At 37.1% G+C, this 22,639-nt stretch overlaps 1 protein-coding gene across 4 annotated transcripts; it reads right to left on the bottom strand.

Annotated features, from left to right (window-relative positions):
- Nucleotides 1-590: 590 nt before the first annotated feature.
- On the bottom strand, nt 591-22,391 carry LOC309585291 (zinc-regulated GTPase metalloprotein activator 1A-like). Of its 4 annotated transcripts, none has more exons than XR_014227286.1 (15): nt 22,260-22,391; nt 21,074-21,160; nt 20,109-20,205; nt 18,818-18,909; nt 17,689-17,748; nt 16,598-16,635; nt 13,421-13,467; nt 12,575-12,661; nt 11,752-11,796; nt 9,200-9,256; nt 5,777-5,828; nt 3,859-3,927; nt 3,693-3,758; nt 1,784-1,894; nt 591-1,116 (listed from the first exon to the last, which is right to left on the bottom strand). XR_014227286.1 is itself a non-coding variant. In XM_082301933.1 (15 exons), the coding sequence occupies exons 1-15, from the start codon at nt 22,369-22,371 to the stop codon at nt 1,043-1,045; spliced, it is 1,113 nt and encodes a 370-aa protein (XP_082158059.1). In that variant the 5' UTR covers nt 22,372-22,391; the 3' UTR covers nt 591-1,042. The 4 variants fall into 4 exon arrangements, 3 of the variants coding, with proteins under 3 accessions (XP_082158059.1, XP_082158060.1, XP_082158061.1); XM_082301933.1 differs by having other exon boundaries at nt 1,784-1,913; XM_082301934.1 differs by lacking the exon at nt 12,575-12,661 and having other exon boundaries at nt 1,784-1,913.
- Nucleotides 22,392-22,639: the final 248 nt, after the last annotated feature.

Here is a 22,639-nt window from a genome sequence, read left to right on the forward strand (position 1 = left end):
AGACAAGTAACACACTTCTAGTACTGAAAACAGATTTCTACTTACTCAGACACAACACCAAGCATCCCCAGCAAGTACTATAGCTAGAAGTCCATTCTTCAGAACTGCATGTCCTAGAATTTTATTTGTAAACATTTTTAAGTCTACATTATCTTCTTGCATTCACTCATTTTGCTTTCACCCAGCTGTAGTAAAATATCCCTCTAAAGCTAAGAGGTGAATGAAGAGTACTGGAGAATAAACAGGGCAGGAAGTTCAACTCTAAATTGCAATGAGTAGAGAGATAGAAGCTTCAGAGTAGGTTTTCAAAGTAGTGTCACAGAACCCAGTAACAAATCATGCAGGGCAGCCTGAACACAGTGGAAATGTCCAGTTCCCCAGATCCTGAACTGGCCTAGAAGATCTAAGAGTTCAGCTACATCTTTCAAACTGCTGACTATGTGCCCAAACCTGCATTCACAGCTTTTATGCCTACAGCACATACTCCAAGTGATCTTGAGCCTCTGCCACCTGTGTATTTTTAGTTTCATTATACAACAGGTTTAGGGGTACCTGGGATGGGTGCATACATTCAAAAATCACAAAGCAAGTGGAAAGAGATGGAAGACAGTTTAATAGTAAACACTAAACATTTTGTACTGTGATTACATCACTGGCAATAATCACTATTGCTTCATTCCCAGTGGATGAGAGTTAGCAAGAGAAAGCACTAGGCTTCAAACACGTTTCCCATATCCCCACAGTAATGATTCATGTAGAACGTAACAGCCTTTTGCGTAGCTGCATTTCTGCAAAGGTACGTGATCTTGCTAACATACTTTCAGCCAAATCCAAAATAAGAGAATTTTGTTTGATTCTACACTGTAAGGGCTAATCTTTAAGCAGTAGGTCAGCTGGAGTTCTTAGGAAGACTTCAGGGTTTAACTGTTGCATAAACTGCAAGAGGATAGAGAAACTACTATAGCCCATGCCATTCAGTCTTTTCTATCATAAAAACCTTGCAGGATGAAAACAGACATTTAATCTTTTTTATACTTTGATGTCAACTGTTTCCTCGTTCTCCTCTCACAGTGGCTATGAATACTTCTTTGATGGTCTCCTTGTCCAGGTTCCTGCCTGTGAAGAGAAATAAAATATCTAACTGTATTTTACAGAGCAGTACAGAAAACCACATGCAAGTAGCAACCTGCTTCTTCTCAGCTAAGAAAATGTCTATTATACCAATGAGTGATAACAGCAGTATGAAAATTAAGGCAACAACAGACTTCAACCTGCTCAAGTAAGGGAAAGGAGAAAAACGAGGTTATTTTTGGTCCTAAAACACTTTGCACAGCAAATAGAAATAAATACAAAATAGAAACTAGAACCTCAGCATTGCAAGCTTTTCAGAAACAAAACTTATGTAAAACATTTTAATGGCTGTAATAACCTTCCTTACAGTTACTGAATATTTGATCCAATATTCAAACTATTCCCATCACCCAATTTGTAATTATAGATTTAAAAAATAACATTAAATATGCCAACATAATTTATGAAAACTTAGTATTTTATTTTATTTTGGTGGCACTCATAGAGATAGTGTAGACTCCCCTCAGCTGCAATTTTGAACTGCAGGAAGTTTTGATGGATAACCCTTTGAGTGAGGGTTATGCTGAACATACTCTCTGCACTTATTCTAGCCAGGTTAGCCTAATTGCTTTTCACTGGCCAAGTCAGAGGACTGCCTGTGAAAAAAACGAGCTTCTTAAACTCAAGAAGGAGGTGTGTAACTTCCTCTTACCAATTAGGACCAGTCTGTTTGTTCTCTTTTCATCTTCTTTCCAGGCTACAGAAGTCTCTTCTAGGTCATAGAGCTCATGGACACCTTGGACTATCACTTGATGAGATTTGCCTTGAATAGATACCAGTCCCTTATCAGAAAAATAACTGTTAGGGTATATAAATAAAACTTTAAAAATAAAATATATAAGAGGGGAAACAAAACTTTCAAAGTAGTTCAAGCAGGGAATAGTATTTCTGGCAACTATGTACTTGTTAGTAAAAATAATCATATCACATCAATCATCACTTCTACTCATTAACATCTATTTTCACATCTCCTTATTTTGTTAAAGGCTAAGCATTACACTTTACCTTCTGCTCCTTGTTTGGTCAGTACCTAGCCTGCTCAAGCAAAAATTAAATGTCATCATCTACTATGCCTCTTTGAATACATATGTGGAGTTTGACATAGGAGTCCATGAAAGCCTGCCTGCCAACAAGATGGTGTAAAATTAACAAGAATGTCTGATTGCAGATTATTCCAATTAAGCTCTTATGCTCAGCATATATACTTTTCTGAAACAGAATCTCTGAATATTGGAGAAAGAACAAACATTTGTGAAGTAGAACAACTAGCAACAGAATTAGAAGGGATTACTGTCAGAGTGAGTCCATTAACCCACATATCAAAAGCTCTATTAAAATAGTTTTCATTACTTCACAGTACAATGTTCTAAAATATTTTAGTGGAACACATTCTGTAAAGCATGTCTTATAATTCCCTAAAGAAAAAAAGAGTTAAAAATATTTCATAAAAATAGTCTCCACTTGACCTATTAGTTGGAATTCTATGACTATTACTGCCGAAAGGGTTATGATTGCAGATAAAATAAAAACAAAAAGCAACGAACTTTGAAACCCATTCTGTAATTAGTTGCTTGGGGTTCATTTGCTTTGGTGTATTTGTCTGTGAGGAACAGCACACATCACAGGCCTCACACCTCAAATTATTAGTTTGATTCTAATGCTCAATACAACAAAAACGTACTTGTGCCTGGCATTACCATTTTTCAGGTAGCTTCAGATACATCAGTGACTACTTTCTTCCATTTGTCAGGAAGGGGAAGAAAAGGCTACTCTAATTTTGTTGCTGAAAAAGCATGAAAACAACTTTCCTTCCAATAAAATTAAAATAATTATGTCGCTATCTATGATGCGCAAGTGTTCTCAGGAAACAAACCAGAGCTTTACTTTCTTTTATTTCTTACAGCCTGCCAAATGACTGACTGGATTCTCATTTTTTCATTATTTATTTGGCTGCTTGATATAAGGTAAATTAAAATAAATCCTGAATTTTCACCTCTACTCCTCTCAAAACCAGGCAAATGAAACACATATGAAGTGCCCATGAAGATGAATACTTATGAGCTGCATCTTTAAAACTACAGCCTGAAAATGCTGTAAAATGTTAACTGTAGACCAGAACTACTATTGCAACCCTATGTGATGCCAAATTGAATTTCTGCATATTATGGTAACAATTTTAAGTACACCTAGCAATCTACAGGATCCAGTCTATAGTACCCGAACACCAGATATGTAAGATGGATGATATCTTTCAAAGCAATGGAGGTGGAAAATGGAAAGTAATTTAACTGTGTCTTGATTTTTAACCCTGCCACTGATGTTTGGGACTGTACATCTGCCCTCTCCATTCAAAACAAGTAGGATCAATGTTTGCTCCTCTACCTCTTCTTGCTATCTTCTGAGTCATTCATGGAACAACAACTTGCTACTCACCACTTCATCTGCTCTGCTAGAGTGATCCAGCAGCACCTTTGATAGGTCTGTAACTTACAGCACACTGCAGTTTTTTAGGTGTAAAGATGAAAAGTACAAAATAAGGAAGCTTGGAATTTCTGACTAACCTTCAGTCTTATGATATCCATGGTGCACCCATTCTTATCTTTCAGAGCCTTCTCCCATAGAAGATTCTATGAAAAGAAAAGTTGTTTCCATAAACAAAATGGCATGGGATGAGTTTCCATAAAAAGCCACAATAATTTTTTGAGTTGACAGTGATGTATCACTTACCTGAATAAACAGATTTAAGTTTTCTTCTTTTATATTTCCTGGAACTTCAAATGTTACTGTAATTATAGCCTGCAAATGAGAAGACACACTTATTATTACCACACTGAATAAACATCTTGTTACAGTAATTTCAAAAAGCGTTCTTTATAACCTGGCCTCATAAAAAGGCTAGTATATGACAACATCAAATTAAAAAAAAAAAATCTCTACTTCTGTTCTGCTCTAATTTGCTAAATTAAGCTCTACTTTTTGTTTCTGTTTGGGTCTGCACTTACAGGGCATACACAATGCTTTGAACAGTTGAATGCCATTAGCTGCTACCATGTAATTCTTTGCTGTAGAGACTATTATGATCAAGCTTTCAAATATGGATAAGAATGCTATTTTCTTGGCATACTGATCTTCATCACAATTCTATAACAAAAAATAATCAACATATATGAAAAGCTGTATATGAACAGACTATGTAGGAACAGATCTAGAAAATAAAAATGTCTGAAGTTTTGTTCCAAAGCAACCTCCAGCTTACTGCTCAGGATCAATTATTATCAAAAGAAAATATAAGAATAAAACCTGTAGTTTAAAATTAACCATTTTTTAAAAGACAAAATAAGTCTTGTTTTTGTAACTGTAACTGCTCAATGGTACAGAAGAACAGAAAGAGATTTACTTCCTGTAATCCTTTCACACAACTACTTTCAGATGACTAGTCTAACTTAAAGAAAATTGAAGCACCAAGCAGCAAATGTTTGTCTAATGACCAAGTAAAATTATCTAAACAACCAAGACCTAACACTCTGCGCAGCTTCAAAACACAGCAGACAGAAGTTCACTGTGCTCCAAGCATAGTGCCGCTTGTTCCTGTTGACCTTCTACACGAAGATAATAAGCACACTTTATCGTCCAACAAGGACTTGCAGCCTACTGTGAGAAGTGTTCTGCCCTCATTTATGCCTCAAATGTCTGAACAAACATCTTAAATATGTGGGTGTTAAACTAAACAGAGATAGTAAGAATGAATTATCACTGGAGAATGGCTCCACGCTACAAAACTAACAATAATCTCGTTAATAATACAAGGATGCTGTAACTCATAACATTCAGGAAGACTTCTACTTCACTTTTTTATCTACTTCAGTGATCTGTTAAGACTCTATAACTGAGCTTATTAAGAATTTTAATTAAACAAAAACTATCAACTTAACATTGTCATTGTAATTATAACTAAGCGTGAACTGATTTTATATTTAATATTTAGTTCCAAAATTAGATTATATTTGCCTTTTCCTGTTTTCAGCACTAGCAACTTCACAGTTAAAATACGCAGTTCAAGAAGAAAAATACAGGCATTGTATGCATCATATTTTGATCTGAAAATTAAATTTAATCATCGAAACTATCTGAAGGAAAGCACACTTTTCTAAGACACTTAGAAAAAATAGAAGTTTTTACTTTTTGCAGCCACTCATGGGACTTGTGGCCTATGGGTGAACCCCACCCACCTAGTTTGGATACCCCAAGGAGGACTGTGACCCATAATTCAACCAGAGAGATTTTGTTTTGGACAGAAAACTTACAGGACAGACTGCCTACAAATTTAAGACTTTTTTCTGCAAATACTTTAAAAAAAAGTAGTCCTATTTGTTTCACTAATACTCTCCATGTGAATCAACAAATGACATGACTGTCTGGAGCACTTGAAGCTTATAAGCTATTTTTGAAAGTGAGACTCAACGTAGCCATTTAGAATCTATCTACAACAAAGCACATTCCTTTTGTGTAATCTAGGTAACCTTCCAAATACCTTAGAATACGTTACCCCCTTACTGAAACCTTCTGAAATGGTAACAAAATTAGCATGCAATATCGAACAACCCCGTTGCTGCAAAAACAGCAAAGCAGCAGTTTTGGTAATTACCTTATCTAGATGCGCATGTGTTGTCTTTACATGCTCAAGCTTTTTCTGCAAACTGAAAATAAGTGAAGTTAAATGTCGTATTTGAGTAGGGTGGGCAAAATGTCATTATTATGAAAATTTAAAAATTCCAGTATTGCAGAGCAAAACTGAAACATCAAAGATAGACTATATATTCAGAATAAGATTAAACTGTTAATTCAGTTTTAATTTCAAAATAGAAATGTTTAATTATATTTCTTCGATATAGTTAATTGTTTGTGTTAGAAAATTAGGGTTTTTAAAACATAATGAGAATTATAGTCCTGATTTGCAGTACCTTCAGCATTAAAAATATTTATACTTCAATGAATACAACACCCTTGGTACTCCTTTGTGCAAAAAAAGGGCAAACTACATCATTAAAGCAAGCAAGAAAAAATAAATCACTAGAATTTATTAAGTTAATAGATGTTGATTGTTTTAAAAAACTTTACAATTATTTGAAAATCAAGAAGAAAGGAATGTACAAAGCTGTTGCTTGTGAGAACAAAATCTCTAACACTAAGTGAAATGCTATATACCAGCTTCCACTTCTCAGCTGTAGAGCTCATTTCTAGTGTGCAGCGTGCCTGCTAAGTTAAAAGAGATCCTCCCTACTTGATAAAGGAACTTGGGGACTTCTTTCGTTAACTAATATATAGGGTCTTAAGGCATCTTTTTGGGTGACAACATGTAATTTTACTGTGGCTTTAGATTTCACATCCACATCTGTCTTGATTAATCAAGACAGCACAAAATTTCTTCAAATACCATCTTCTGTACTATTTCTGTTTTCTCTGTCTTATGAATAACATGCAGAGAAGAAATACTGCAGCACAAGTCACTATGATGACAACTCTCTGCCACTTCAGAAAAGATTGCCCATAAAAATCCCTCCTCCTAATTTGATGACTGTAAATTTTAAGAAGCCCTTATGGTGGGGAAAAAAGGCACTGTCTGCTACAGAAGTAACATTTCACATTCCTACCTCTCCCATCTGCCTTGTTTTCCTGTCTTATTCTCATACTGCCCTTCACAGAATCCAGAATTCTTGATGTGTTTCCTGTGACTTCAGGGTATATACAGCCTACAAGGTTCTACCGCTCAGTCACACTAATCAGATGTTGTATCTATCTGCTATGCTGACAGAAATCCTTACTGCTGTTAAAAGAACAAATTTATTAATGTACTGGTGTGTAGTTGTGTTCAAGTGGTGCTGGATGCAAACAATTTTTCTGCTCTGTCTTGGGGTGACTTTATGTTGTATCCCGTATCACTGCCCCATGCCCAGAAATTAATTTTGTGCCTTTCTATGCCTTTAAACTGAGCCTGAGAGGGGGGAGGAAAAACTGAGCAGAACTTTTTCAATCAAAGCAGTTTCGCAGTTTTGTTTTCATGTTTCAAGGACACAGAGATAAGGACTTCTCTTGCTTCTAACAGCATCGGTGGAAGTGGGAGGAGGCAGCTTTCTTTCCAGCCAGCTTTCGGCCAGTTTTTCAGCTTCTCTGTTCTCCGGAGAGAGACGGAGAGTTGGACTTTTGGTTTTTTCTGGAATTTCAGATTTTTTTCCCTTTTTCTGCTGGACTGCTTCAATATCAGAACACATTGGGAAGGACTTTTCACCCAGCACAGAGGGCCTGAGCCTGGGCCAAGTCCCAGCTCCGAGGAAGAGGGAAACCAAAGGGAGGACTCTTGACATTTTCCCAGGTTTTTCTCCACAGCGAGCGATTTTATAATTTAGCATTATTTTCCTTTTCCTGTGTGTTTGTTAAATAAATGGTTTTTATCTCTTTCACTTTCCTTTGAAGAAAAAGTTTTTTTTTTCCCGAACCTGGTGGGGAAGGGGTGGTTTGTGGCTGCCTTCTCTCAGATGATATATTTCTAAATTTGTCCAAACTGGCACATGCTCAGATGATGGCACAGAAACCACCACTAATATTTTATGTAGGACTTTCTGTACCTATGAACTAAAAACGGGGTAAGCAATTTTGCTGTGCAAAGTTCAAACACATAACAAAATAAAATAAACTTTATTTAAGTAGTCTACAATCTTCTTGGTACTTCTAGAATTTGTCTTTCAATGCTGACATTTTAGAGTGTTTTCTCTGTTTTAATACCAAATATTGAGAAGCTCTAAAGCAACTGAGTGAGATAGGAGAGAAGACTAGACTGAGGACAGCAATAAAGACTTTTTGTCAGCTCCTTAAGGACTTTCTCAGAAGTGCTGTGGACTGCAGCACTTCCTAGCAAACTTTGCAGAACACCACCTAATACTACAAGTAATCAGATCAAACTGTGACTTGCTGTTATAAAGAACAGTCCTTTTCTGGCTCACATCTTCTTACTGCTTTATCCCTGCTGTGTGGCTCCAGAATTAATCAATTCAGTTAATCGATCCTTAAGCATGAATTTAGGATCTGGCTTATGAACTACTAATTATCTATTGCATCTAAAGGATGTATCAGCCTCCCTCCTCCCTTAACTTTCTTTTGGATGCCTAGTTTGGTATTTCCCTGATGCTGCCATTGGCAGCAATTTTGAAACAAACATTACAGTATTTCACTGATCAGACAAAAGCCAATGCCAGCAAAAAAAAAAAAAAAGAAAAAAAAGAAAACAGCTATCAGTTCAGAGGCAAATCTCACAAGTACATGTTATCTAATTTGCATGTCCTGCAATTTCTCTCTTCTGTGAATGAGAAAGTGGCTCCATTCCATTATCTGAAGTGAAAAGTGTGCATCCAGGAAGAAAAATGAAGCTGATAGTGCCCTCAACTGCATATTCCCCCCTTTCCTTTATGATTGCTCCAGTACTCCTCCCTCTCTTTGCTGAGCTTCAGCACACACAATGAACAAAAAGACCTTTTCCCCTTCCTTCCCATTTTACTTCTGCACCCATCTAGGATGCTGAAGCATGCATTTGGCATCAAAAAACCCCAGGAATGAGAAACACAGTGATCAGAATTTGTAGAGCCTCTGTTTGCTGTGGAACCTCAGTCCCTCACTCTCTTCTGTGAAATCTAAGGAGGCCTCCAATCTATCATGATACAAAGAAGAAAAATTTTGAAATGCTTTAAAAGAACCAGAGAAGTATACAAATCTACTCCAATACTGATATTTAACAAAAAACTTGCATTTTGGGGAAAAAAGCCAACCAACCACACACACTCTGTCAAATTTACTTTGTAAGATCAGAAAGGTTTTTTGCAGGCATTTGAAGAGGAAAAGAATTCCAACTGGTAATACCACTTACAAAGCAATTATGTGACTATCCTGGTCTAGACACAACAGACTAAACTAGAACTTGTAACAGAAACTCAAACACAAATTTGAGCCAGGATTTGCATGTGTCTGTTTCATACACAGATATTTTTTCTAATAGAAGATAGCAAAATTATCACCATACCTTACTCCAGATAAACTGTCGAAAGCGTGTAAGTCCAAGACATTAGACAGATCAACTCTAAACAGAGGGGAAAAAAGAAAGCTTTGTATTTTTGGTGTATTTAAATATCATGTTTTAAAGATGTTCACTGAAGCTTATGTTTCTTTTCCTGTCTATCACACTAATGCCATTAATACTTATCCTTATTTTTGGATATCAGTGGTTGGTACTGTCTTCTACAAAGAAATGCTGTGTTTATTTCCACAGTAATATGTAAGAACAGAATTTTTTTTTTTTAAAAATACAGTAAAATACAAGGTATTTCCAAAAAAGATGATAAAATCCCTTATACTGGATGCCTGAATAATAAATGATTTTCCCTAAATGGGAAAAGGAACCTTGAGCCTCTCAAGACAGACACAAACCCCCGGAATATATGTAGCTTATACTGACACACTGTCAGCAAATGAAACTGAAATAACTTTATGAAGCAAGCACAACTACGAGGAATTTAAACTCTATGATTTGAAACAGACAAATGAAAAGTGTTACACAGAATAGGCAGTGCTGGTAATACCTGCTTACAAGAATGGCTACCTATAAACTTGCATAAGAAATCTTTCTTTACAAAGCAGTACAGACCATAGATTTCAATGCTAATAGCAACTGATAGCTTTTCAGATGCAGTTAATGATGTGACTAAATAAAAAGAACATGAGAGGTAAAAAAAAAAAACACCTCTGGAATACAACCAGAATTATTAAACTTTCACATTCAACAGTAGTTGTACCAAGCAGTTTCTAAGACGAAAGATTTATAATGTAATATGCAAACAATTCCTGTGTAAAATTCATGACCACCTCAGTGCCAGTTGTTCTCAGCAGTGTTCTACAAAATCACACAGAAACCCTCCCTTTTAAGTGTGGGCTTTTGCAGGACAAACCCCCCTTAAAAAGGGTATGTCATAAATAACATTCTAATAAATTAATTTTGTGCTTATTTCACTTTTGGAATGTTTAATAATGGAAGAGACCCTATGTGACATTTGCAAAAGAATATTTACAAGTAACTAAGAATCGTCATCGAGGACTGAATCTGAAGTTCACGTTATCTCACACCCAAAACATAGCGCTAGCTGGCATCAGACACCATAGAGTATTGTGAAGAGATGACATATTGGATCTCCCACTAAAGGACATTTAAAACACAAAGCATGTAGTTTAATATCTTCTTCAAAATTAGTCCTATCTGATGACCCAACAACAGCAAGTATTTTTCTCTATTTCCAACTACATTTGACAATAACTTTAAAAAGCCAAGTATACTCCATTAAGGTTATGACTATTATCTTCCCTTTAAATTTGCTTAAATCAAAATCCTGTATTTTAGGAACATTTACCACAAGAATCCACTAATTGATGTAAAAGTGCACAAATCAGTCCTAGCAGTCTGGAAGATACACTGCTCTCCTAATGCTCCTGGGAATACAATATCCACTTAAGTCCTTATTAAAAAAGAAACCCGAGTCAGAATTTCAATTAAAAATAGCAAAAACAGTGCAATGATTTTTCTCATTCTTATAACTTCCTTCCCCTGCTTTCAAAGTCATTTTGTAGTAACAACTTATTTGCAGCAGCAATCATGAGAATAATATTTAAGGTGACACCATAAAAGGAAAGCACTCTAGTGCACATGACCAATTATTGGCTCAAAACCAACCTGGCCTTGCAAGCTGCTCTTCATTTACAAGACTGGTTGTGGCCAAGAAGGCCAAGGGTGTCCTGAGGTGCATTAGCAAGAGCACTGCCAGCAGTTCATGGAAGGTGATCCTGCCCCTCTAGTCAGCTCTAGTGAGGTTGTGCCTGGAGAGCTGTGCCCAGTTCTGGATTCCTCAGTACAGGCAAGATATGGAACTCATGGAGGGGTCCAGGGGAGGGCAACAGAGATGATTAAGGGACTGGAGCACCTCACTAATAAGGAAAGACTGAGGGAGCTGTTAAGACTCAGAGAGATGACTGAGAGGGAACCTCCTCAGTGCATACAGGTGTCTGAAGGGAGGGTGTCAGAGGGTGGAGCCAGGCTCTGCTCAGCGCTGCCAGGCAACAGGACAAGAGGCAATGGGCAGAAACTGACACACAGGAAATTCCACCTGAACATGAGCAAGAACTTCTTTACTGCGTGGGTGACCAGGCACTGGAACAGATTGACCAGAGAGGCTGTGGAGTCTCCCTCATCAGGGATATTCTAGAACCATCTGGACACAATCCTGTGCCATGTGCTCTAGGATGACCCTGTTTGGCAAGAAGGCTGGACCAGATGACCTACTGTGCTCTCATCCAACCTTGACTCATTCTGGGATTCTGTGATACGAACACTAACAATGAAAAATATAAATTAAAAAAACATTTTTACTTCCTCAAAAAAAAATTCCAGATGCTTATTAATAAAATAAATTTTGGATTAAATATTTCAAATTCAATAGTTTTCCTTTAATCAAGCTGATCTAAAAGAACACTTTAAACTGTCACAAAAGAAGCAGGATCTAGTACCTAGTAATAGTGGCCATTTAATACCTTGATCTTTGTGTCTCTAGAATTTTAACAAGTCCATTTATTGACCTAAAATAAAACAGAAAAAATTTTAGATGAAAATACAACTGTGGTATATTGTTTGAATACATTAAACATGAACAGCATCATGTGAAATAGCCCAACTCTGTTACCAACTTCTATATCCATCAGATATTTGGGTTGAGATATTTCGTTTCCACCCACAGCTGGGGAACTTCATGAGTTCTGACAGGATATCACCAGTGAGAACATCATTTTCCTATCCAAAGCTCTTACCAATACACTCTGCTACATCTAAGCATTTTTATTTTCATATAATTTTCAACTAATACAGCTGTAAAGTATTTAAAAATGTTTGTGTTTAATTTGGCTTATCATGTTATTGATAGGAAGAGTCATCACTAATGTGATTCAGACCAGTGGTTCTTCTGCTCCCATGACAATTGTTTGGGACTTCCTCCATATATCTCTGCATTTGCTACTGGACTCATATTTACCAGTAGATTTTTTTTCCACTTCTGCTAATTCTGAAAAATGGCAACAGCTGCTCAGAAATGGAAAAACATGAACACTTAAGACAAAGGCCTGTACTTAGTACATAACATCAAATCTTACCTAGATAGGCAAAATGCGAAGGTTGTGTAAGCACACAGAAGTACTGGAATACCTTTAGAAAGAGGCAGTGTCTTCTCCCTTATAAGCATATCAACTTGTCTCAATCTAATAATGAAATCTAATTTCTATTCTAAGAACAGGAAAGAAGTAACTATGTTTAAATTAATTTTTGAGGCAGTACAGTGTTACAGTTATGCCAAAAGTTTCATACCTCACAGATGTTCTGACTTTATTCAATTCTTCCTCTGAAACTAAATCTGTTTTATTGATGATTACAAGATCAGCTAATGCAACCTGCCTATGTATGCAGAAAAAAAAAAGAGAAAAAGACAACACGAACAAATACTTTATCTGTAAGGCAGAAACATCATCTCTCCTACAGCCCCAGAAGATAGTATCAACCTTGTTAGTACAGAAGGGCAAGCATTAATCAAACCAGAACATCATGGAAAATGATTAAAGTACTACTGGCTTCTCCTCAATGTGTTCTTCTGTGCCCTAAGAGACTAAATCAAGGCTTGCTAGATTCTTTTGTTTCAGGGTTGGTTTTTTTTGTTTGTTTGTTTGGTGGGGTTTTTTATGTCATCTAAATCAAAGTGCTTAGCGATTTAACAACTTCACAAATTCCTATTTGTCTTGCATGTAGTCCTTGGAATGCAATTATTTGAAGTCTCTTTGCTTTATGAAGACTTCAATTGTTACAACGACCCTTAATTATTGTGGCAACAAATCTAGTAAAAAGTATTCCTCTATCTCCAGTTCTACTTCAAGCATAATAGATCCCAACATGAAACTTTTAATTCCCCCCAACACAGGTGCTTCCCATTCAATTAAATAAAATCCCACCACTATTAAAATAGAAGAGTCAGATCTTGTCAGAGAGATCAAATGGAGCATGAAGTTACTTTTCTGTATTTTACCTCATTACACCAATCTATCTTGGTTTAAGCAAAGCAGGAGAAAAAAGCTCTATAAAATAAAAAGAATCCATCTCCAATGAATTTCTACACAGTGCAATTCCTAACTGTGATATATAAATTAATTTCTACATCCATACCGAGATGCTTCATTGATAAGGCCTTCTGGTTTCACCTCTGTCAAGTGCTAAACAAAAATTAAAATAATTAATCAAATTCAAATTAAATTTAAATTCATTTGCAATTAAAGAAAGTCAAACCCAAATCAGCTGAGGTCTGTTTTTCAACAAAGTATTGAGGAAGATGGCATTTAGAATCTTTCTGTTAAATTACGGTGAAGAAGTACATTTATACATTCACCATTACAGATATTGTAACTACCTTAACGCAAACTCTTCTAATTAATTTTATTATTAGAATACTAAAGAGTTGGAAAACTTTATAGTATTTATTTTAATTCCTTTTCAGCTTTACAATGAAGTAAAAAAGTCACCATGACATACAATAACAATGAAAAAATATATCTGGAAGAAAATGAAGGTTCCGTAATTTTACAAATGAGTTTGAACTCAACCATGTTAAAACCCAGGCTAGGCTTACAATACAGCATTTCATATATGTAACTTCACACTCTTCTTCTTTGAAGGACTGTAGAAGACAAACTGTACTTTGATAGTAAAAACTGGTAACTTTTTCCAGGTTTGTATGAATAAACCACTGCTCTTTGGCAAGTTTGTCCAAGATCAGAAGCTGCAGGAGTCTCAGTATCATCTCCACTTGACTGCCCAAGCTAATGTCTTCACAGAAGAATTAGTAAAAGGGAAAAAATACCTGTATCTCAAGCAGCAACATAAAGTTTAGCAACACAAAGCCTTATTTAATTTAGGCACAGCAACAGACGACACTGAAGCAGCAAAGGTCTAGCTACAAGTTATTTTCTGCCCACTCTGCCATGGAGGCAGTAATCTGAAGGAGATGAACATCACAGGCATCTGGAGGAAGTAAAACTTCAAACTGGTGCTGTAATATTAGTAAGAACTTGCCACTTATGCTTAAATCTCTGGGAAGATTAGAGTCCTGTGCATTCCTTCATCAGCTCTAAACACATCAGGAATATTACTTTAAAATTTGGGGTTCAAGTTACAGAAATATCAAATTAAAACTGGAAGCAATTGTCACGGGAAATATATAGATTTTAAAAAACCTAGAAAACTTATTTTTCCTTACTGGAATTATCAGGCATCTAACAGTATATTACTTGAAAAACAAAAATAGGTTATTGCATATAGTCGGTCTCTCATGTTTAAAACAAACAAAATTATTTCCTGATTGTGCACAACCTAAGTGGAGCATAACAACAAAATAAGTGTCAGGAACCTCTCCTCTGACCTTTTCTTTGTAATCCTCTGTGTATTGATTCCATTCAATTAATGTTTAGGTTTGTCGCCCTGAAGAGAACAAATGTTAGTAGTCTAGATGTCAAGTCCTGGAAGTTGAGGACTGCAACTTCACCTGTCCAATTGTTTGCCCTCGATTAAAAAACTTAGTATTTCAGACTGCTGTGTGACAAACTCATTAGAGTGATAACCCATGGTATTAATTACCACTTCAGTTTCAATTTAGCTGACTGATCAAGGGGATGTTTGTCAGCTTTTCTTGTGATGGGTTAGTTCTTTGAAGCATGACATACTTAAATTGCAGCCTATTATCTCAATGTCATTACCATGCTTTCAAAATTCTTTGAATAACAAGCAGTTGTTGAGGTCAAGCTTTGCAACTAGAGGAACTGAACAAGTTAGCAAGTCCTTTCATACAAGGCAAAAGTTGTTTACTTAGTACACAACTGAGAAAGTCTGAAGTTCCTACTATTCTGAGTAGAAGTCAGTGTTTTACAGGTTTACTGATTAGATAATGTTTGTTTTCATCGAACTGTCAAGGGTAATAGTAGATAGAAAATGTGAATGTTTCAAAGCATTTTTGAGTTGTTTCTGTTATACTACTTGAAAGTTTAAATATTTAAAAAACTAATTTTCAAACAGTAATAATTTAGTGCTGCTGTGTGGAACACAATTATATTTGACTTAAAGACAATAATTCAGCACTGCATAAAGAAAAAGATAAACAGAACAACATTTTTGCAAGCAATAAAACACATCTGAATGAGTAAGAGGGAACCCATCTGAAAAGGGGTTGACCAAAAACATGATATGATTTCTTGTGCTAGTTGAGCTGATTTAGAAGATGGCTCCTGCTTAAAAGGGCCAGTCAACCCTCCCCCTCACTCTTCTACCAACTTCTCCACAAACATCCTTGCAGAACACAGTGAATGTAACTTGCCAAACTGGCTCGCTATGAGGTTAGAGTTGTTCTGTCCCAGTGCAATACAAATTGATGAGAAGACAGGACTGCTACCCTTTTGGTAACACAGCTATGAGATCAGCACAAATAAAGGAGAAACTCAAGTAACCCAAACAAAAAAACAGGAAGAATCACTCTCTTATTTTTAAACCATTATTCTTCAGTTCTCTGAACCATTTGCAGCCATTGTAAATGCAGAAATATTAAAAACACTTCTACAGCATGTAATTTTTATATGATGAAGGCATTTTTTCTTATGGTCACTTTTTTTTGAATCCTGCAAAATCAATACCCAATCAAAGCAGTAACCTTCTAAGTTACTAAGCTGTAAATAATTATATTTACACCAACCTATTAAAAAAAGAAAACAAACAACTGAAGTATTTGATTTAATCAATATTTTTGCTGACCCGAGGTCACTGTTCTGTATGTCTGTTCTTACATTATACTTCATATACAGATTACTCTTATTACCTGCTGGTTTTGTCTGCTTCCATATAACATTTTTATGTGAAGCAGTACCAGGACACCTGTGCTCTCATTCCTCCCCACCACAGCTGCCATTACATTAGCACCCTTCCCAGTCTGAGCCCTAACTCAATTGTTACTACACTGTTCTTAGTCCTCTCCTTCAAGTAACACAGACCAGTGACCAATTTCTCCAAATGCCTGCTTGGAATAAAAGCAAGATTCCTGAGTGAAGTGATAGAACTAGAAGGAACCAAGTACTTAGCAAGCTGACAACTCTTGTCAGACATGTTGCTGTGTCTGTAAGAATCTGAATTCCTGCAAATATTAGTACTCCTTGTTCCCACTCAAAACATAATAATGACGAAATACATCCTCATTCAATGTAAGAATTATAGCTATTATAAAAATTAATTAACCCACATGAACATTATTGCAATAGCTGTTCTAATGCCGCAGTTTTAAACCATGTAACAAATCCAGTAACTTACGTTCAATCCATGCTTTGCATCAACAACAGACACAATACCTAAAACAAAATATTAAAATTTAATAGAAATGTGCTGAAAGCAGCTGGCAGTTTAATAACTTGCAAACCTCCTGTACAAAGGTAACAATATCAGCACATATACAACTAGCTGTAATAAACTGAAAGCATTGGAAGTATCTGCACATGTTACCTACATATTCTTTTATTCATTATCATATCTGTGGTAGTAAAATGTCTACAGAACCAGGTGAGATAAATTAGAAGGTAGATGCCTCATCTTCCACAACAGCAAATTAGCTGAGGTATGCTTTTACAGAATATTGAAACAAATTAAGGGACTAACTGATGTATGCAATTGTATTTATTGTAAATGACCAGGAATTTGCAAGTCTCTGGAAGAAACTTAGGAAGCTCTTTCTTATTGAACTTAATGTTTCCTTCCTTGGCTAGATGGTTATTTCACAGACAGACCAAAATGTTAGTAGGGCATTTTTTTTAAGCCACAGTTACTTTTCTCCTATATTAAAAAATTGTTCTTTATATCATATCTTTATATGCTCATCTGCATATAATGATGATTTATCTTTCACTACTCTCAGGTTTTATCGGAACACAGCAAATATTAGAGCCAACAAGTAAAATAGGCAAAAGGCAGAAGCATTCAGGTGTCGATACGTTACAAGTTCAGAAAAATTAGAAACCCTTTAGGAAACACTGCATTGCAGGAGAAGGGGGGGAAGGAAGAAAGAGAAAAGAAGTGTGCTGTAATATTACTTCTAAATAAGGTTCTATAACATCTAGCTAATGAGAATTGTCCCCCCCTTACAACACAATCAAGATCTGTCCATATCTGATCCCTTAGAGAATCATTACCAACTTTTGTTGGATTTAGCAAGATGAAACATCTCACCAAGTAGATAAAAAAGCATCAGAATAAGCAAGGATACCTCTGTGACCAAATATGGCAATGTGAAAACCAAGTTCATGCACTTCGAACATTTTCTGAAACCTCGCCTTAAACACCAAGAATACATTACTCTAAATCCAGATATGAAATGCCAATACACAGGAAAACAAGCTTGCATTTCTTACCATCAAGATAGATGTCACTTCCCAGCTCAGAATCCACCCAGAACATGGAGGCCACAGCTCCTAAGAAGTACAGTATATATACAGTTGCAAAACTGAGATTTTTCCAATAAACTACCAACATTCAGATATTTCATAGAAAAACTGTATTTGTAGTGCTAATAAGATGAGTAATTAAAGTCATTTCAACACCTACCACTGTCCACCTGAAGTGATCAGATGCAGTCTTTCAAACACCACTCTGTATCAAACCCAAATACCTTTTTGTCAGTTGTTCACAGTGCTTACTCATGCAAGATGCAGCAAGGGCCACAATATGAAATCGTTTTCTGTTATCTATTGACTTTTTTTCCAAAAAGCTTAATAGTTTTCCAATTTGACTCAAGCAGAATTTGTGTGTAACAGAGGCCAAATCAATGTCCTGTCTTTTGAAGAAAATTACTTTATAATGACAACTATTTAGCTTTGAGCTGGGAAGCACCAGTCTCCTGAAGGGGAAATAATTGAATTTGTGATGAGAATTTCCCTTCCTCTCCATCTACAACACACTTTTAATGTAGATGTTTTAGAGAAAATTGTTTTAGATAGTTATTCTTAACATGAGCTCAAGTTTAAACACCTTTTTATAATAAGTACTACTAAAGAGCACAGAAGGATTTTCTAAAATCTATTATTGCTCTTTAAGAAGAATGTATTAGTCTGTTTCGCAATATATTTTAGCACTTCACAAAATATAAAGCCTATCACAACCAGTGTATCATACATCAGATGCTAACAATTTAGACTTTAAAAGGAGGAATGTAGAACATCAAAAGTTTACTGAAAACTACTAGTTTCAGAGTATCCTTCTCTTTGCTAAGCCTAGTGTCTTCTCTTGGTAGTAATGTATTTTAGCTGGATTTCTGCTAAGCTTTAGATTCAATTTAGAGCAAGATCAACCAAACAATCCATCCACAACTTCATATTTGCACCTTAACCAATTCATTGGAGTCTCTACAACAATCAAAGCATAGGTGCCTGACAACTCACCACTTTATATTACAACTGTCAAACTGAACTAACTGGTGAGCAAATAAGCACTTCGTAAAAACAGAATAATTATCATGGTTATGAAAATTGTAATGTGAACTACCTGGATCTGCCAAACCAGTTGTTTCTAACAATATATAGTCAAATTTTCCTCTCCTTTGCATCAGGTTCTCAATTGCTTTCACACCATTGTCCCTGTAAGAAGAAACAATTAAACCTGAGAACAGAGAAAACATGCTAAAGCATATATTTAAATGTATCTTCTGATGCAGAACACAGTGTCAGTATCATCAAAGCAAAAGCTCTGAGTCAGGACAGTCGCAGATTTACAGTCTACAATGAAAATTCAGTTATCATGTTGCTGGTCTAATGTTAGGCAAATTTTAGCTTGCTGCTCCATTTTAGTCTGGAAATAGCAATTTGCCTAATCCCACCAGGTGAATTAAACAAAGATTTGTTTTCAAACACTGAACTGTAAAGGACAGTACGGCCGTGTAGATACGTAACTATTTGGTTTGGCAGCTGAAATTACAGAAAGAAGGGGTGAGGTAGAAGTGAACCATGTTGCCCTGCCTTTCTACCTCACCTGCAACAAGATCAACATGTGCCATTTACTTAAATTAGAGCTGATGTCAGCCTGAAGCAGATGTATAGCATTTATATAAGAAACCAATGTATGTAAAACATAGCAGCAAGACAGCATTCCTTACACCCCAGAACAACAAAATGCAATAGGATCTTCTGTTTTCCACTTACTACCTATTACTATTTAAGGCATAAGACCAGTTCTCCCAAATTTTCAGGACACACAGGCCATGACCTTTATTTACAAACTTAGCACAAACAATCCAGCATTCAAACAAACAGGGTAAAAAACATGTCAAATAAGCAAATACTCTCTTGCTTTTTAACATGACCATCAGTTTACAGTTTTGGATATTGTTTCACTAGGTCACAAAAGGTTTTCCATTTTCCCTTTCTGATGTATGCAATATTGAAGTAGTAAGGAATGTACAAAGAAAGCAGCAGAGTAAGTATTTAATGAGGAAACTGGGAAACCCGAGTCCTAGTTCCAGCCTACCTGAATCTTCAGCTCTCTACATGGAAGCATATAATAACTAACAAAAGAGGGACAGCTCCCTACTCTACAATACCCCAGCGGTGTATAAGTTGGTATTTAGATTACTCTTCTGAAAGACACCAAGTCCAAATCCCATAAGGCAGCAATAGGAAATAAATTTCTACCTCCTAAATTCCAGTCCTGGTTTCATCTGACAAAAGAAGTCTCAATCAATTCTACCATTAGTTTCAGGAATCAAATCCTGGATGTCTTCTCCCTTCCTCAATTCCCCACAATATCCACTGTAAGAACTTGTACAATAGTCCTTCCTTACTTTACTGAACAGCACAAGCAGCCATTTCTGAGCTCCAGCCATTCTTCATAGAGCTCTCCCCCTTGACTGATTGCCAGAGATTTCTCCAAAGCACTTCCTGAAAATACAAATAGTGCTATATTTTTATTCCATAATCTTGCATGACAATGCCTGTAAGACAGAGATACATGGATTATGCTCTTTTCTCCTGAGACCATGTTTCTGACATGTTCTTAAGAAATTTGTATTTTCCATTTAATGAGAAATTTAAAAGCCAAGACAAAGCTCATTCTACAAAGATCAAACCCCACAGGATGATGGTACATCACAAGTGCCACAAACTTTGTCTAAAAGAAAGGGATGCCAGCCTGTGCCTCCATATCAAATAAAGGCTCTGTCTGTATATTTCATTTTAGGCTCCATGACCAGAAAAGTGACATACATCTTTGTTGATGACAACAAACACACAAAAAGCCCCCCACAAACACAGTGCAAACTGTAAGTAATGTAAGCTTCTGACTGTGGTACAGATATGAAATTACAGCTAGAGCAATTAAAAATCCTGAAAGCAAAGAGTTTGAAGAACCATAGTCATCAAGCACACATCTCCCCATTTTCTTGGTCAAGGGTAATTTGTCATCTGTAAATGGCTGAGGGGAAAGGAAATAAAGGAAAATATTATCTACCAACACATAATTTTCATTTCCATTTGCTTGAAATGAGTAGGACAAATTGAAGTATAGCACTTCCAACAGGGTGATATATTAATTTACTTCACTCTGAGGGCCTAAATTTATGTTCAGAACAGATTAATGCATATCACTATTTTATGAAAACCAGCAAAAAGTCTTTCTGCCCTTCTGAAGACTCCAAGGTACGTCAATAATTTCAGTAATGGATTTAAAGTGACAATAGTGTTGGTTTCCAGCAGTTTTAGGTACTTGTCATTATGTGGCAAAAAGAAAGGTTTCTGCACACTTACATACCTTCTCCGAATTCATTCAGAATAACTGCTATTCTTTTATTATGCTGTTCTGTCAGTATGTAATTTAGAAGAGTTGTTTTTCCAGCTCCTAGAAGACAGACCATATTTCTATTAAAATAATATTTAAAAAACCACTTAAATTTTCAAATAAAAACAAAATACTGTTATGCATGCACATGCGTACTTCAAGCAAATCTCTTCTAAATATCAGTTTTTATTCTAATATCCTACATTCTATTCTAGTGATGTAGAAATTAATTTGTAGAGACATTTGACCCCATGGAACTATCAGGACATTAAATGTCAGTCTTTAATGACTCACAGTTTTTTCATTCAGTAAGTGTCAGTACTCGATACACTTAGAAGTTCCTTACTAGCTAGGCAGTCTTTTCCTAGAGAACTGACTTGCATGCTTCTCTTAACAAAAGGCACACTTAATCTTCTCCCTCTCAATGCCCTTTCTGACCAGTTCTATCACCAGCAGCCACGGAGGTGCTATTAACTGCCTTTAAACGGGGCATTGTTAATAAAGGCGTTCACAATCTCTGCAATACTCCCTTAGGAGCAGCACAAGATCACAGAATTCTCAAGGGTGGAAGGGATCTCTGGAAATCATCTAGTCCAAACCAGGTGATCACTACAACTAGGGAACCTTCCTTACTTGTCCTTCATTGGTTTTTTTCTGAAACAGTGTGATGCAGCACGAAGTTACAACTTTCAGAACAGTGACGGCGATCCTAAATTTAACCAGCTCCTTACTGTCCATAACTGTGTGTAGAACACAGTAACTATACTGGTCGAGAGGTACGGGAAAGACGCCGAACCTCACGTTTTTCAGACTGCAATGCAGTCTGCATTTAACTGAGCCAAATATGTTGCACTATTCCGACATTAAGTGGCCAAAAGCCGTTTGTCAATCGTGACCTGAAGGAAGCGGCCCCTGAAAACTGAGAGATAAAAGGAGAAACGGAAGCTTACGCTGCTGCTCAGAGTGGTCCTGCAAATCCACCTGGACCGGCCGGAGGACCCCGCGCTGCTCAGCCGGCCCCCGGGGCGGAGGCCGCCATCGGCCCCCCTGCTCTGCCCGGCGCCGAGGGGGCCGCCCCTGCAGCCCTGGCCCCACGGCAGCCCGCCCGCTGGCCCGGGCCTTCCCTGTCTGCACGCAGTCCCTGCCGCGCGCCCCTCACCTAAGTACCCCGTGATGATCGTCACGGGGATCTTCCTGCCGGAGCTGGCATCGATCTCCTCCGCGCTGTCGGCGCCTATCGGGATCAGGTCGGGGCAGTCTTCGTCCTCCATAAGAGCGCGGACGGCCCCGACCCCGCCACGGGCGCCCACCTGACGTGTGACGACACGCCTGACGTCGCTCGGGTGGTGTCGCTCGAGTGGCGTCACCGGGTGACGTCACGCGCCACCACGCCTGGCCCAAACGGCGCCTCCCCCGCTCGGGGTTCTGCGCAGGCGCAGCACAGGGGGGCGGGCCGGGGCGGTGTCCATAAAGGAAATTTTGGTTTACGGCGTGCCTGGGTGCATTGGAGGGGACTGTAGTGGTCGTGGGGTCCAACCT

The sequence above is a fragment of the Coloeus monedula genome, assembly GCF_965178545.1.
Source record: "Coloeus monedula genome assembly, chromosome: Z".
Taxonomy (NCBI): domain Eukaryota; kingdom Metazoa; phylum Chordata; class Aves; order Passeriformes; family Corvidae; genus Coloeus; species Coloeus monedula.

What these genes read in the sequence shown, in the direction of transcription:
- LOC309585291 (XM_082301933.1), bottom strand. Translation starts at nt 22,371, where the DNA reads ATGGAGGACGAAGACTGCCCCGACCTGATCCCGATAGGCGCCGACAGC. An exon ending in TGCTTGTGCTGTTCAGTAAA is followed by an intron (nt 18,910 to 20,108) that starts GTAAGGAAGGAC and finishes TTCTTCTTACAG; the next exon opens with GGACAATGGTGTGAAAGCAA. An exon ending in CTTATCAATGAAGCATCTCG is followed by an intron (nt 12,662 to 13,420) that starts GTATGGATGTAG and finishes CTGCATACATAG; the next exon opens with GCAGGTTGCATTAGCTGATC.